The following is a 14,704-nucleotide window of genomic DNA, read 5'->3' as shown; positions in this document are numbered from 1 at the left end:
CAGTTTTCGCGTTGTGAAGTCGGAGCGTGTGGTCAGTACTGGCGGTTAAAATTGTATTTCTAGCGTAACGTAAACACGTGATCTCCTCGCTTTTGTGGCAATCGATGATCCTGTGTCTAGGCTGTGCAATGAAGCGCCAGCTCCAATTGATGGCATAACGCGTCCGTATAAATATTTGCCGCCATTTGTCCCATTCGTCTTGCTGCAATTGTTAAGAGATAAAAACCCAATTGCAGGGCCATCTCACAGATATAATGTATACAAGATACTGTATTTAGATGTCAATTCGATCGCTACGAAGCATTGCTATTACTATGCATTGTGAGAATATGGGGCAAGTGAAGGTAATGCTAAGACAAACCCTTATGCACATCCCCCTGCCTGTTAAGCATGAAAATTTTCATGGCCTAACTTCGGCCCAGAATCCTCACGGTTTCGGTCCCTATAGGACACTGCTACGGGAGCCATTACGTGCATACACTCGATCTCGTAGCAACGTATGTGTCCCTTTGGCTGGCTCTGGTAGCATGTTTCTTTGCTTAATGAGATACCGCTTTCTTTCGTGTCAGGTTTCTAACGATTTGATAAGGTCTCAAATAATATTCGTCATTTTATTATGTAGAAGTCTTTGTCCCGAGCCTGTACTTGTTGCAGGCTTTCAACCTTCGTGTCCTTTATTTGGTTTCTGAAAACTGCACCTTAACATAGCTATAACCTGCACATTAATTCTTCACTATGGAGGCGACAAAGATTTCCCTAGCTACGTTTGGCATGAATGTCCATACATACTCAAACGAGCAGCTCAGTTATGATATCAGATATTTAGCAACACGCCAAACTTCGGAACAGGGCATATCAGTAATTTCGCACTAGTAGCCAGCCGCTTCGACCGATATTTATCGCCAGTAATGCTAGGCGCAGAATTCAAAACATTTACTCCAACTTAAATTAATTAACAAATTAAAAAAGTTAAAGTTATTGATAATATTTTATAGAATAATCTCAATAGATAACTTACAGGTTAGATATGGAAGTTCTACAACTTGGTGAACAGAAATGGTCATTATTTGAACCTATAGGTGTTAACGACGTACAAAGTTTAGCCGGGATGCATATTGTATTGTGCATTAACTTTTGTCTCTGCCTCGACATTCTGGTACCGGCCATTTGGAAAGAATCATGTAGTCGACAGCGTCTATGCACAATCTACGACAATAGTCGACGGTTTTGTCACTTATTAGCCATATACTTACATGGCTTCATTAGCTGAGCCGTGAACTAAAAAAAGGGATAACAGATAGTGCGACTGTCATGGTTTATGATACCGATGATACACCCTTGGCAATACCCTGTCGCAACAAATCAAAACGAAATTTAGAAGACCGGGGGCAACAGGTACTAGAGGCAAAAGTCACACTGAGTAGCAGCACTAAGAATAAATTGTAGTGCTCAGTATTCTAAGGCTGACATAGTGAAACCTTACTGACAGTAGATTTTCTGGTCCTTGGCATCTCGATCTGCAGTTCCTGACATCGTGCTTCCCAGTATCGATCATTGTTCTGATTAACGAGCAGGTGGACGTCTCTGTCCCTAGGCTCAAAGTACGCAATAATTTGTGCTGCAATCTCAGTCGGCAGAGCACAGATAAACGTAGGTCGGCATCTCCGTAAAATAAGTAGTAGACCGCGCAGTTGGGCAACACTGCAGATTGAGAGAAGACCAACCAGAGCCTCTACCATTGCTGTGTCATCGCTGAAGCCAGAATTAAGTTTTACGCGATTAAATTCGACATCTAAATAGCATTGCGTTACCGTCCTATAACAGCTAAAGCTGTCTCCACGCCTAAACAGCATTTCGAAAAATATATACAGATGTCGAGGGAATTAGACTGATTCTGCGTTTATTATACAACCAAATTAAGCTAAATGTTAAAGCAATGGGTAGAACCTTTGCGGAAATAGGATTTATTTATGGAACTTTATAATTGACTGAGAGCTAACGCGAAATATACGAAACGAACGAATGTAGTAAAAACTCACAACTTATTGAAGTCATCCAGCCATTGCTGTGAATCGAATGCCCCCTCGGGAATCTCATCGTCTGGATTGTCGATTACATCGTCGCCTCTGAAACGATTCCGTTGTCCGAACCATGATGACTGTGCTTCATTCGCAAACTTCGGAATCTCCGGAATGGGAATTTCTTGGCGATCTCTTTCCTGTACAGCTTCATTAACATCTCTGAGAGGTACAATTGTACTCTCGAATGGAACCGGAACCACCTTGATATCCTTGCCTATATGCGCACAATACTTTGCTGGAGCAAAATGTCGGCCGCCGAAAGAAGCAGCGTCTTCTGCTCCAGTAGCTTCGCCAGTTTCAATGAAAGAATCGTTTTCTCTAGCTTCATCAGACGCTATACCATCTTCGGATTCTCCGTCGTCCTGTTTTTTCTGTTGGAAATGTTCTCGATTGCTGTCTTTGTTTGCTTGAGAAACCCCGCTTCCATTGTCTTCTTGAGCAGCCGCATCTTTGCCGTCTGTTTCAGCAGCCGCATCTTTGCCGTGTGTTTCCGCAGCTGCATGTTCGCCGTCTGCTTCAGCAGCTGCATGTTTGCCATCTGCTTCAACAGCCGCATGTTTGCCGTATGCCTCGACAGCCGTATGTTTGCCATCTGCTTCAGCAGCTGCAGGTTTGCCGTCTGCTTCAACAGCTGCATGTTTGCCCTCTGCTTCAACAGCCGCATGTTGCCGTCTGCTTCAGCAGCTGCATGTTTGCCGTCTGCGTCAGCAACTGCATGTTTGTCGTCTGCTTCAACAGCCGCATGTTTGCCGTCTGCTTCAACAGCCGCATGTTTGCCGTCTGCTTCAATAGCCGCATGTTTGCCGTATGCCTCGGCAGCTGTATATTCGCCGTATGCTCGGCAGCTGTATTTTGCGGTATGCTTCGGCAGCCGTATGTTTGCGGTATGCTTCGGCAGCCGTATGTTTGCGGTATGCTTCGGCAGCCGTATGTTTGCCGTATGCTTCGGCAGCCGTATGTTTGCCGTATGCTTCGGCAGCCGTATGTTTGCCGTATGCTTCGGCAGCCGTATGTTTGCCGTATGCTTCGGCAGCCGTATGTTTGCCGTATGCTTCGGCAGCCGTATGTTTGCCGTATGCTTCGGCAGCCGTATGTTTGCCGTATGCTTCGGCAGCCGTATGTTTGCCGTATGCTTCGGCAGCCGTATGTTTGCCGTATGCTTCGGCAGCCGTATGTTTGCCGTATGCTTCGGCAGCCGTATGTTTGCCGTATGCTTCGGCAGCCGTATGTTTGCCGTATGCTTCGGCAGCCGTATGTTTGCCGTATGCTTCGGCAGCCGTATGTTTGCCGTATGCTTCGGCAGCCGTATGTTTGCCGTATGCTTCGGCAGCCGTATGTTTGCCGTATGCTTCGGCAGCCGTATGTTTGCCGTCTGCTTCAGCAACCGTATGTTTGCCGTCTGCTTCAACAGCCGTATGTTTGCCGTCTGCTTCAGCAGCCGTATGTTTGCCGTCTGCTTCACCAGCCGTATGTTTGCCGTCTGCTTCAGCAGCCGCATCGTTGCCGTATGCTCCAGCAGCCGTATATTCGCCGTCTGTTCCAGCAGCCGCATTGTTACCGTTTGCTATAGCAGTCACATTTTTATCATCTGTTTGGGCAGCCTTATTTTCCCCGCCTGCCTGAGCAGTCATTTTTTTTTCATCTAAGTCAGCAGTCGCATAAAAATCATCTGCTGCAGCAGTGGCATTCTTTTCACCAACTATTTCAGAAGCAACTCGAACGGGTATTATACGACTCTCATTTCGAATTTTCGCCGGTATGCCTGGCACAGCAGCTTTATTTGTATGCGTTCTTTGTTTAATTCTTATTTGACGTTGAGTTCTTTCACAGATTCGTATTTGGCCTTGAGGTCCTTGCTTAATTCTTAGCCGAACTTGACCAGCCATATGCCTCTGGTTCTGGTCACGTACTGTCGCCACTTGATCTTCTTCCTCTTCCTGAGACGTCGAGCCTGCTTCACCGCGAACCAAGCTTCCTAAAAGAGTTATCCTTGCCTGTAATAAGAGAGTAATTTCTTCTTAATCAGGTGGCGTAGTTGGTAAGAACTTGAGTAAACTAACTTTCGGTAGGTCTAGTATGTTTCTGCGGATGAACAAAACTACAGGGTACACTTATGCACACGACTTAGCCAATCAGGGTAAATTGGGTACCCGTTATGTTTGAACACAGTCTACCCGCTAACAGTATAAACATTGCCCTCTCTTCTTATCTAGATTGTATCCGAGCGATGCGGCAGCACGATTTCAAATAATCAAGGTTTCCCTGCCTACGTGAACTCTGCTTTTGAAGTGAACTGCTGGACCGGTTAGTATAGATATCCTTTCCCGGCATAGCAGAAGACCAGTAGCTTGGAGACAATTTCAATTGTCGGATGTTCTGTTATATAGTTGGTGTGGTGCAACTGTAAACAGAGTGATCGAAAATCAAAAACAAAAAAAAATACACTATTTTGTTCAAGGCGAAAGGACAACGGTCGGATGCTGAGTTTCAGTTCTAGCCAAACGAATGGAAGAGGTTCATAACGAACGATTGTTACTAAGGTTTTTTGAATGTGAGAAGGCCTGCCGCTTCCGCGTCGGTATGCGGCCAGCTTTGCCTTCACAGAGTTGGCTAAAGACTCGACGCAAGTTGTCAACTACACTCCGTATAAGAAGGTTTACCAACGCATGATGCTGTGCGGGACATCGTAAACTAAATTCGAGCGTAAAGCGCCTGTCACAATTGACCCTCGATAAACAACTAGAACGATAATTTCGATAGCTCACGTGAGTATATTGCAAAGACAAACGTAGTACTCAGACGTTTCTATTGAAGCTCCTGAGTACTCTGGAAGAAATTGGTTCATATCGAATTGAGCATCGCTCTTCTTGTGGCAGAGCTATTTCCTCATTAGCAAACAGATGCGAGCCTCAACAATCACCAGAACTAAATTTTGCCTGCAAGTCGTAATCTCTCCATCTTGCGTAGTTCTTATTTACAACCTTGTTCGTTGTTCTGGTACTGACTAAAATTTCAAAGCAACTATCTAATGCAATTAAGATTAATGCTAGATTAAGTTTTTCTGTTCCTGCTCTAAAAATTGCTACTCTGCTCAACATTAATGAGCGATTCTGGTCGTTCCGAGCCACGCCTAATATAAGGCCCAGTTGTAACTAACATGTAGAGTGTTCTGTTAAGAAGTGCCTTAGAGTGAAATCAACGCGGGTTTTGTTATTGTATCCAACAGACAACACGAGATCTGTTTATTAGTACGGCAATGAAACTATTTAAAATAGTTTAACTTACGGGCAACATGGTAAGTGGCCGTTTGAAAGAAGGACAAAGAAGTGCTGGTGGAAGGTGACTTTATCGCGTGCTAATCACAGCTGCCACCAGAGTCCACCAGACCGTACTTATTGAAATTTAGTAGATTTATACTGCATGACAAGAAACGTTCCCGCAATTAATTTCGAAATACAACAATAGGAATTCTCACAAACCTCACCCCGTACGGACTTGCGACGTTTAACGGGTTTATTAGGCATGTGGTTTAGTACAAGCTAAACGATGCTCGAAAACGGGTTCTGGGTTCCGTCGTATATACGGTAACCTCCACAAATCCCCTTAAGGCCGATATCCTAAATCAGTATCCAATGTAAAGAGAGACGGTTAGAGAGGTCCCGTCCTCCTTCGTTATCTGGCATTAACTATTAGTCTGAAAATTTTTCGACTTCAGTTTCGATTTTGACATAAACAGCTCACGGAAGTTTTTGAGTGTTGAAACCAGTTTAGCTGAAGTATTCAGTACGGACACCTCACCAAGGATTCATGTAGCCACATTGAGCCTTCTATCGTGGAGGCTATGTCCGTTCTTTGGCAAGTTGCGAAGAGGCTCTAAGTGTATACAACCTTGTGATCAGTGATGCAATGCTTCAGCTGTGTTTTACCTTGTAACAGGCTTACCAAAGATAAAATACTGTTAACGAATCAATCAAGTTCATACTTAGCGTTAACAGAAAACCATAGGTGTGGAAATGGTGGATTTTTCAACTTAAACATTAATGTTTCAACAAGTCCCAGGCTGCGCACATTCATATCATATTCAAATTCCTAAAAAAACCAAACGATATGCATTTTAACTGCGAAATCATTAGGGTTCCTGATCAGTATTAGTAGCTGAATAGCTATAAGTCCTGGGTCGACAGAGGAGAGAAACGCCGAGTTTCTTGCTTCATAGTAGCTTTAATGCTATCCAACGACCTCGACAAAACCGCCCTACCCGAGAATGCACGAAGTACGCGGGCTTTAGGAAGTAATAACTCATATCCTCTTCATTTCTTCCCGACAACCTTGTCTGCCTAAGAATTTCCGCTCCTGGATTCTCATTAGGACATTTCTACCGAGACACTACCAATTCGATACGGCAACATACTGCTTCACTAATCGTATCTATTGAAATTCTGTTGTTGACCAAGATGGTATAGTGTCTGGAGAGATGACATGAGTATTTTCCGCCTTAGATTTTTATCTCTCAATGAAAGCTCTTCGTATGGATACCACAAAGTAGGCAGTATGCAATTCTGCTACCACGTATGCTGTCTACTAAAGGAAGATAACTCGTGTTTCATTATATAAGGTAGGAATTTTCGCGTACGTAGCGCGTTGGCACGTGCTAGCGAGTGATCACAAGGTAAAGATCGACATGATCTTAACGCTAGTCTGAGCCCACTGTTGTATATGGATACATTTGCACTATTAATAAATAAAACTTACTGGCCATTTTGTGAAATGTCTACTTGTAAAAATAACGAGACGATGGTCAGTAGCTTAGTAAAAGTCAAATAAGTGACCTGCAACATTAGGTGCGCCAAAGTCTTCAACTTATAACCTGAGAAACTGCATCAAAATATCTGCAGCATAGGCTATATCTTTTTCCGTAACACACAAAATTCACTGAAGCCTTGGGTATCTCACGATCATATAACTACACAACCGTAGAAAACATTGAAGGCTCAATAGGGTGACGAGTATAACAATCGCAACGCCTGGTCAGCCTTGGCATTTGAAGCAACATTTTCCAAAGGTATCCAGGCCTATCATAGAAGGAAATCCGTTTTCTATGAGAAAGTGAACAGGTTCTATTGTTGTAAGTTCGATATATCAGCCGTCAATTATATGTGTGATTATGTTTGTGCCCCGACTCAGTTTTTGAGGCATCAGCCCAACACATATATAGGAAATATATAGAGCTTTACTTCGTCAACAGTGAATATTTGCTTATTTGAAAATTTAGCTTGTTTACTTGAGACACAGCTGATTCAAAATAACAAGGCTTGGTTTGCTAACAGCTCAAAAAAATATACAATATTTACACGATTCACATACGTATCTTAAACATCGAAAATAACTATAATGTACAGAATCTGTTTAATAGATCATATGCAGGTTGTTGATGACACATTGTCCATGTTGATCGGTATCACATCCTTCAAGAATCTTCCCTGACGCGAAGATGATAATACCTTTCCTATCATCTACCGTCACGGCCTTGTTCTACGTCCTATTCGAGGAAATTCAATTTTTTTTCTTTTTTTTTTGCTTTTTAGGTAACGTCGGGTCCACAACCTGCGCAACCATTTCTGTAGGTACTAATCTCATCTAATAACCGTGAACGCACGTTACATTTCTCTACTCGTATCCATAGCAATCCAAACGAGTTGGTCTTCGATCGTAGATTATTCTACAAAAGCATCTTCAAACGCGTTATAAACAAATGACGCAACAAAGTCGTTTTCACGGATTAACAAAATGGCTTTTTTAAATTATCAATACATAAGACTGAATCATGGAGGCATTTAGTTATTTCTATGCTTCATGCTAAATTTCAGCTTTTCGACCTCTACTTCTTCCAAATCAAAGGGGCGACACTACCGTCATTTCTGTCTCAAAGTAATATTTTCATTGAACATCATCAGAAGCAGCTTTTTTTCCATACGTTTTTATGACGAAACCTACGAAAATGTTTGGTTTTAGCGTTCAGATCTCTCAGTGCCTTGATGGCTGATACGAGAATTTCCCTTAGCTTCACAATGAGTCTGTTGCTTGAAGGTCCGCCTATGCTCGTAGATTAAATGCTAGCAACAAATTATTGCCACCAAACTTTTATGGTACGTTCATTCATAGTTAATTTTCCACCACTTGTCAATTAGCACCCCCTGATGACATGAAATTCACCCGCTGACCTTTCAAATGCATTTAATTTTTTATAGCAGGCTTCACGCGCCAGCTTGAGCCCAGGCTGAGTGCCGTGTTCGCGTAAAGCTGGCTGTCTACACGATCCACTTACTTATGCTACTTGTCAGCGGAGGTACCTCCAAGGATACGAGCATTCCCTATACCGGTTACTCCATTTTCTCCCTAGGTCTATTGGCCCCATAAACTACGCCTATGCTTTTTAATCTACATGACGCGATAACTCGACCTACCCCCTACGTTCTCGTACGTCGCTCACTCTACTTACTTCTAATCTTCGTTACAAATCACTGTGTTGCGGCTCAATTTACCAGTTTTCTATAGCCTGAAGATTTCCCCATTCTCTTCGATACAACTCTTGTCTCTCGGCATATTCAAAAATTCTGTCATTGATTACCTCTTCTATGGACTCTCTGAATGCTCTTTCTCTTATGTTTTTAAACACTTTCCCTGCTTTAGATAGCTTATTTAATTAAAATAAACTATCCTACCTTCCGATATTATATACTAATCTACTTCTTCATGTATTTCCTCAATAAGCTTCTGTAACTTCACTGGCTATTGAGAGCTGTTGGTTGTCATATCTATATTAGAGGCATATATATTTTAAGTTCGGATGCAGAAGCTTGACATGTTTGCTTTACCAACATTGTTAGTAAAGTATTTCTTAAATAGAAAAACATATACCTTGGGTGAGTCAGCATTACAGTGTCACGTACCTACGAAATCTTCCCAGGTGGTGAAATTGTGCTCAGCAATAATCTTGTCAACCAGATCTTGTAATACAGAGACTGGCGCCTCAGCAGAGGCTGAATGTGTTTCTGTTTCTAAAACACGAGACAGACAGCAAAATAAGACGTGTTATTATTATTAGTTAACGTAAATAAAACCACAAGCATGACAGTTACTAGTTGGCTAACACCCTCGTCTGAATCGCTAGCGTTTTCGATTTCATCGGGATTGACGACGCCGTGGCGCATGTCGTATTTTACTCAACAAGCGCTGCCATTTCAACGGACGCACCAAAGGCGTCTCCTGGGTGGAAATATCTAGAACGAGCTTTCGGTTCCTGACCTTCTGTGCGTTCGAGTTTTCGTTTTGCGCAGTCGACAACATTTCAGTGCTACGAGGATGTGATGCTAAGGCTTGTCGGCCTTCACCGGTGGATCCTTCTACTTCTGAGTCAATGCCGTTGGCATTACTTTTAAAGAGCGTAGGTACGAAGGTGCTGCTACTTGAATATTGGGATCGAGGTGCAACTCGATGGGGACATTTCACTGGCATTAACGTGTTCTTCTGATTAGTTCCCTAAATCAGATGGCAGCAGGTTAACATTTGCTATTCTTTCTTTACATAAGGTGCAAGCTTGTGTTAATGGAGCCGCATACATGTACTCCATCGATACGCGCCTCAAAACTTTGGGGTATTTTCTATTTATTTTGTCAGATTTTGCCAACCTATGATCTTCTATTAGAAAACTTCTAAAGGTAAAGAAACTAGCGACACTTTTCGCGGCAATCTGCTGGAGGCAGGTTCCAAGCAGCCTACAGCACGACAGGCTTGGATCATTTCAAATTTCAAAGAGTTGTTCATTAACTCACTTGATGTCTGATCCCTAACACCTCTAGCTCTGTTTACTTTATTGTCACTTGGTGCTGCCATCGTCGCAGTAGGAACGAGCTGCTTTTTAATTTCGTTTTAAGGGATGTCCTCACTGTGGGACGTCAACCATTTTTTCAAACCTCCGTTAGAGCCTTACGACCACAGCACTTCACTGCCATCCGAGTCATGCGAATGCTGCTGCCTTGTAACGGAGCGACCCAGCCACTGACCTCTGGGTTTTATTGGACGACTTTGCTCGCTTTACTTTTCTGTTTTTCTCGAGCGTTAAGATAAAATCCATTAGATTTTATTCTTTTGTTTGTAGGCAGCTCATCAGATTTACATGTAGATCTTCTACGGATGATGCGCTTATTGCGCGAGTTGGACGTGATGGACGAGCGTAGCTTCCGCACAGGTGTCGATGTATCTGTTGTAAGGAGAAATCGCGTATCATTCATATCGAGGTTAGAGCCTGAATTGCTACTCTCGTACGCGGTACGTGATAATGACGTGTTCTTAGAACTTAAAACAGTACGAACTCTATCGTGTTTATGATGTTTTTTTTTAGTGACAGCTAGATTTGCTTGGTACGTGAGCTTCAAGATTAGATGTTGTCGCAGTCAAGCGTTGTGTGCGATTCTTTGAAAAGTATTCTTGCTCCGCTTCTATTGAACTTAAATCTAAATATTTTGCTAACTTGCTTTCAGCTCATTTTTGTAGACTCGGGCGATTCCCGATTTCTAATAAAAAGCGGTGATTTCCCTGCTCGCAGTTGCTGTGTGCCGTGACAAATGTGAAGCAGATCCCGAAGCCAATCTCGGAATCTGGTTTCTTTGTTGTTGAGTAAGGCTTTTTTGAACCGCCCCCTTTATGAAAATAAGGGGCGATTTTGGAGATAGTAACTGCCGTGAATTCTGAAGAAGTTTAGTGGACTTTGAATTCAATACCACATATCTGAGACGAGCTCTAGTGTGCTCATATATTTTTCAAAATGGTTGGCACCTACAGCTTCCTTTCCAATCCTTTTCGTCAGGCGATGCAGCACATAATATATGGTTTATAAGCGATTAACCTCAGAGGTCGAACGACAGCTCTTTGCCTTCGAAGTTGTCGTCGGGATTTTCTCTCACTATGTATCTGCTGAGAATCTGTTGAAGGTTCGGGTTTCGCAGCCAAATTCCAGGTCGCATCGGAACATCCAATAACGGCCTTACTACTTCCAACCTTCTGCGAGTTTTTGTCCCCCTTGAAAGAGATACGTTCCGCTCCCTGTGGGCCACCTATAGGACCAGCTGAACCTTGCTTCGAAGACCTTGAAAGATTAAAATAGGACGGTTCCTTTCGTGCGTTGGTCAGTCGTGAAGAAGAGTTTAATGGGTCCAGTTTAGAGACACTTATATCATATATATAAACGGGTGTTTCCAACCACATTAAGGTCCCCGGGTCCGTTTCTGATTCCGCATGCGAATTAATGCTGTGGAGCTTGAGGAATACCAAACGTGATATTGAGGTTTTTGGCAAAATACTACTTGATGAAAAAGCACGTATCCGCAAGCAACGCGACAACAGCAATTTCTTCGCAGAGAAACAGCGATATTTCTCGGGAATGTCTCTCGGGAATTCTCCCGATGGCTTCGAGGAAAATAAAGCGACAATTGCTCCCAAATTCAGCGATAGCTCAGGACCCTTAAGGCGATCTGAACCTTCTGTTCCATGTATTATTGCTGAAGAAATCAGAAGTGTTGCCGGGGTCTGCCTTAACCCCGGCAAGGTTGAGTATACGAAACCCGTGTCTGTGTCGTGCGTTCGTTCTTCTGAAGGCAATGGATTCTCTGAATGGAAAGGTTTTCAATTCTGTAGAAGTCTGTGTCACCGTAATTGATTTTGACATTCTTCTAGGCCGTTGAAGGTCAAAAGCATCCTGGCCGCACACAGCGCGTTTTATCGTTTTAGGCCCGCAAGATTCGGTCGACAAACTTTTACCATACGAATTCCTGATAATGGTTAATTCATTTAATGACCTATTGCAAATCCGTTCGACTAAATAAGTGGCCGACGTTGGCCATTGTGAGGCCCAAGCTGTGGCGAAACGAAGCCCACATATCCTTTTGTTTTATTAACTGATATAGCAAAGTGCAATAGGCCGTCATCTTTTGTTCAGATACCTGCGTCGACTTAAACGCCAGTACCTCTCCCGACCTCCTCGCGACTCCGCCAGCCTGATGAAGGTTCAGTATGGTCGGAGAAGATATTAAAGGAGTTGTCGCGAACGCTGTTTAGCTGTGTCCATCCCGTGGTTACGGCCCAGTAACACGTGCCCTCCCATTTCTGGTATGTTTTAGCACTCTGAAATATATTAAATACAAATCAGCATTCACGCGTTTATACACTAAAGAATTTGCCATTTATTACAAGGTAGTCCCTCCAGCGGTGGTCCGTCAATTAAGCGGAAATTTATGTGTCGATAATTGCATGTGCCCCCTTCAACTGTAACCTGACAATAGATTGGCTAAATGCCGCGATCCATTCCAATTTATGCACCAAAACAGTCGGTCAAAAAAGCAGCTGAGCAGATTTATACAGATTCGTCGATTGTATCTTGTAATTAATAGACCCTTATGTATAGCACCTTTAGAAGCTATAACTAGAGCTACTTTGTGGCCCAGCTATTATCTAAGTTTAGTATGCCAGTTCGATTTATAAAAATCAGCAGTAACGGACGATAACCGGGAGACGTATTTGAAAAATTGATGTGATTAGAAAAACATTTAAACTAAATTGGAACTGATAGGTACAGTTAATGTGTTTTTAAACGGCTTCGGCAATGATCATGTTAAAATGGTGACTTCCTCGTAATCAGTCAGCAGAAAAGTAGGTTTACGTATTTAAAAAATACGTACATATATCAGTCATATATGTAGAATTGCTTAGCGAAGGCTAATTTGGTCGTATGAACGGTAATACGCTGCACGTTAAAAAATTACGGCCAGGGTGCGGATTCACGGAAAATAATCGATTCCATTAAATATAAAACTAGATCTCTATATACCAGCGGGTTAATGCACTGAACGTGTGCCTCGAAGTGGGCCAACATTTGCCTTACATATACGTGCCGTTTACTATGAAGGCGACGTTTTACGTCAGACGGATGTGAGGGCCGGGAACCGCTCTTGTAGCTATGCGCCACGAGTACTATCGAGTACCTGGCGGCATGACGGGCTCACGTTCGTTCATAACCGACGAATCAGGACCCTTCACAAACGCACATAAGCATAACAAATGAGACTTGAATTTAAGTTTATGCTTTAAATACATCTAGCTTATATGAAGGAAGGGGAAAAAGGTTTTTCATTGATTTCTGTTTTTTTAGAATCCCCAGGGCAAATCCTCTTTTGAACTGCATAAAGTGCCCAAGAAAAAAGATAACAGTGATAAAGACTCTGCCGGGCCCACAGACCTTTGTTCCGTATCAAGTTGATTAGCATCATTGAAATAGACTTTTCAATACAATTTTCTATCTAAAGCGCGATCTAGTGCTACAGCGTAAAGTTGAAGCACCCGCGATAAAGTGCAATTTTATTCATACTAGATATTAGCACGCATGCTATTATCTCGTGCATAAACAAATTACTCCCTACATGCATTTCATTAACTATTCACCCAAATACTATTTTCACACAAAAAATATACATATATTTTAAAAGTATTTTATCGTAACTTGATGTAAGCACGACTCTTTGTAAAAACACAATAAATATTGACTATGCGGATTAGTTACATATAGGCGCTAGACAAATGAAATTTACCTCTAGTTCAAAATCTTCATTGACAAAAAAAATTGGAAAAATATTGCCTGCATGCGGCAACGTCCATCTCACGTAAAATCTGACCTTATTGTTTCTTGCTAGCTTGTGCATAGGTTATTGTCTGTTTACACATCGTCCGATGATATTTCTCTGTTGAGCGTCGATAACAGATGCGAGTTTCGGTGTTTCACTTAACATCTGCCCTTGCCTTACCTCAACATTCAGAGATTTAAACTTGATCAGGGAGTTCGTCCAGCTCAGGAATGTTACCTACAAAAACTACAACCATTTACGGTCAGAGTCGATCCAACCAGATCGAGAAATTGGCTTACGGATGATTCGATCGTAACCTTCCACCCTCAAGTGGAAATATAACACTTTTATACTCCAGCTTACGAATGGCGTCTGGCTTCTGACTGTTTTGGACTGAATTAATCCGAGTGAGAGGGCGAGCTGGAGTGGTCGAATCTCTCGTTCGAGATACATCACAGTAGGCACATATCATCGGTTTGATACGTATCGCATAGAATTGACGGCTGAAACCGTCAGTAGGCGATGGCCTGGCTATATGGAGTTGTTTCTAATCAATGCTATCGGAGCTGGGGAAAAATTCAAATAAAGAAAAGCTATAGCAAACTGCGGTACTCACTTGCGTCACGTCAGTGTATACGTCAATGATTAACTGGAAGCGCCATAGAAGATTGTCAATTAGTTAGAGCCGAGGCCATAAGAATCCGATAGAGACTGATGACGAGCACGATTTAAATGCGTAGTCATGAAAATAATAAAAAAAAAAATGAAATTTATTGCATTTATGTGAATGTCGAGAAGAAGTTAGCTATTGAGAGTCAGACACTATTGACGGATTCTTCCCCTATATCTGCTTATAGATCATGTTTTCGTTCGTAACATTGCCTTCAACATTGGTTCGTAGAAAAGGCTGAAGAGAAAAAGCTACATGTTATTCCCTTTATAGAATGAATC

General features: G+C 42.4%; 1 protein-coding gene across 1 annotated transcript; it reads right to left on the bottom strand.

Moving 5' to 3' along the window:
* Window positions 1-7: 7 nt before the first annotated feature.
* On the bottom strand, window positions 8-5,810 carry LOC147757855 (uncharacterized). The gene is made up of 5 exons (XM_086978516.1): window positions 5,561-5,810; window positions 2,886-4,075; window positions 2,040-2,756; window positions 1,484-1,752; window positions 8-202 (listed from the first exon to the last, which is right to left on the bottom strand). The coding sequence occupies exons 1-5, from the start codon at window positions 5,603-5,605 to the stop codon at window positions 117-119; spliced, it is 2,307 nt and encodes a 768-aa protein (XP_086834642.1). The 5' UTR covers window positions 5,606-5,810; the 3' UTR covers window positions 8-116.
* Window positions 5,811-14,704: the final 8,894 nt, after the last annotated feature.

The sequence above is a fragment of the Varroa destructor genome, unplaced genomic scaffold (genome assembly GCF_002443255.2).
Source record: "Varroa destructor unplaced genomic scaffold, Vdes_3.0 BEIS01000002.1, whole genome shotgun sequence".
Classification (NCBI taxonomy): Eukaryota; Metazoa; Arthropoda; class Arachnida; order Mesostigmata; family Varroidae; genus Varroa; species Varroa destructor.
Note: the sequence above shows the minus strand (reverse complement) of the source record. Positions and strands in the feature narration are given on the sequence as shown.